Source organism: Teleopsis dalmanni, chromosome 2 (genome assembly GCF_002237135.1).
Source record: "Teleopsis dalmanni isolate 2A chromosome 2, ASM223713v2, whole genome shotgun sequence".
Classification (NCBI taxonomy): domain Eukaryota; kingdom Metazoa; phylum Arthropoda; class Insecta; order Diptera; family Diopsidae; genus Teleopsis; species Teleopsis dalmanni.
The window spans coordinates 216,347,148-216,347,598 of NC_051847.1; the positions used below are offsets into that span (position 1 = coordinate 216,347,148).

Here is a 451-nt window from a genome sequence, read left to right on the forward strand (position 1 = left end):
TCTTTTTTTGTAAAATATACATAATATTGTATAAATAATTATGTATGTAGAAAATCTCGCTGTAACGCTTCGAGAGTTTTCATGTGCGATGCACGCTGCTTAAACTAATCTTTTAAGTGATCTGATCGTATCACGCTGCTGTTGCAGCACTGTTGTTGTTTATATTGTTGTTGCTAACTTTTACTGCAATAGATACAATACAGTACGATACGATACGATACGATATTTAATATTAGAGATGTTGTTGACTATTTTCGTTTACGTTTTTAAACCCCCCTGCACCGCTAAACATAACGAAATTGAAAAATAGAATAAAAAAGAAAACATAAGTCGTCGTCATTCATAGAAAGGCATATTTACGTTTAAAAATAAATCTCAGAAATTAATAGAATGGAGTGAAATTAAGCATAGCTGAACTTCAAAAAAGTAACTTGAACTGACTGAATGTCTG

At 31.3% G+C, this 451-nt stretch overlaps 1 protein-coding gene across 1 annotated transcript in view; it reads left to right on the forward strand.

Annotated features, from left to right (window-relative positions):
- Window positions 1-103, forward strand: part of LOC119676729 (fatty-acid amide hydrolase 2-B-like) — a 3,033-nt gene extending 2,930 nt beyond the window's left edge. The window contains exon 4 of the mRNA XM_038087985.1: window positions 51-103. Within this exon, the coding sequence (XP_037943913.1) occupies window positions 51-103 (53 nt within the window). The remainder of the gene's footprint in view (window positions 1-50) is intronic.
- Window positions 104-451: the final 348 nt, after the last annotated feature.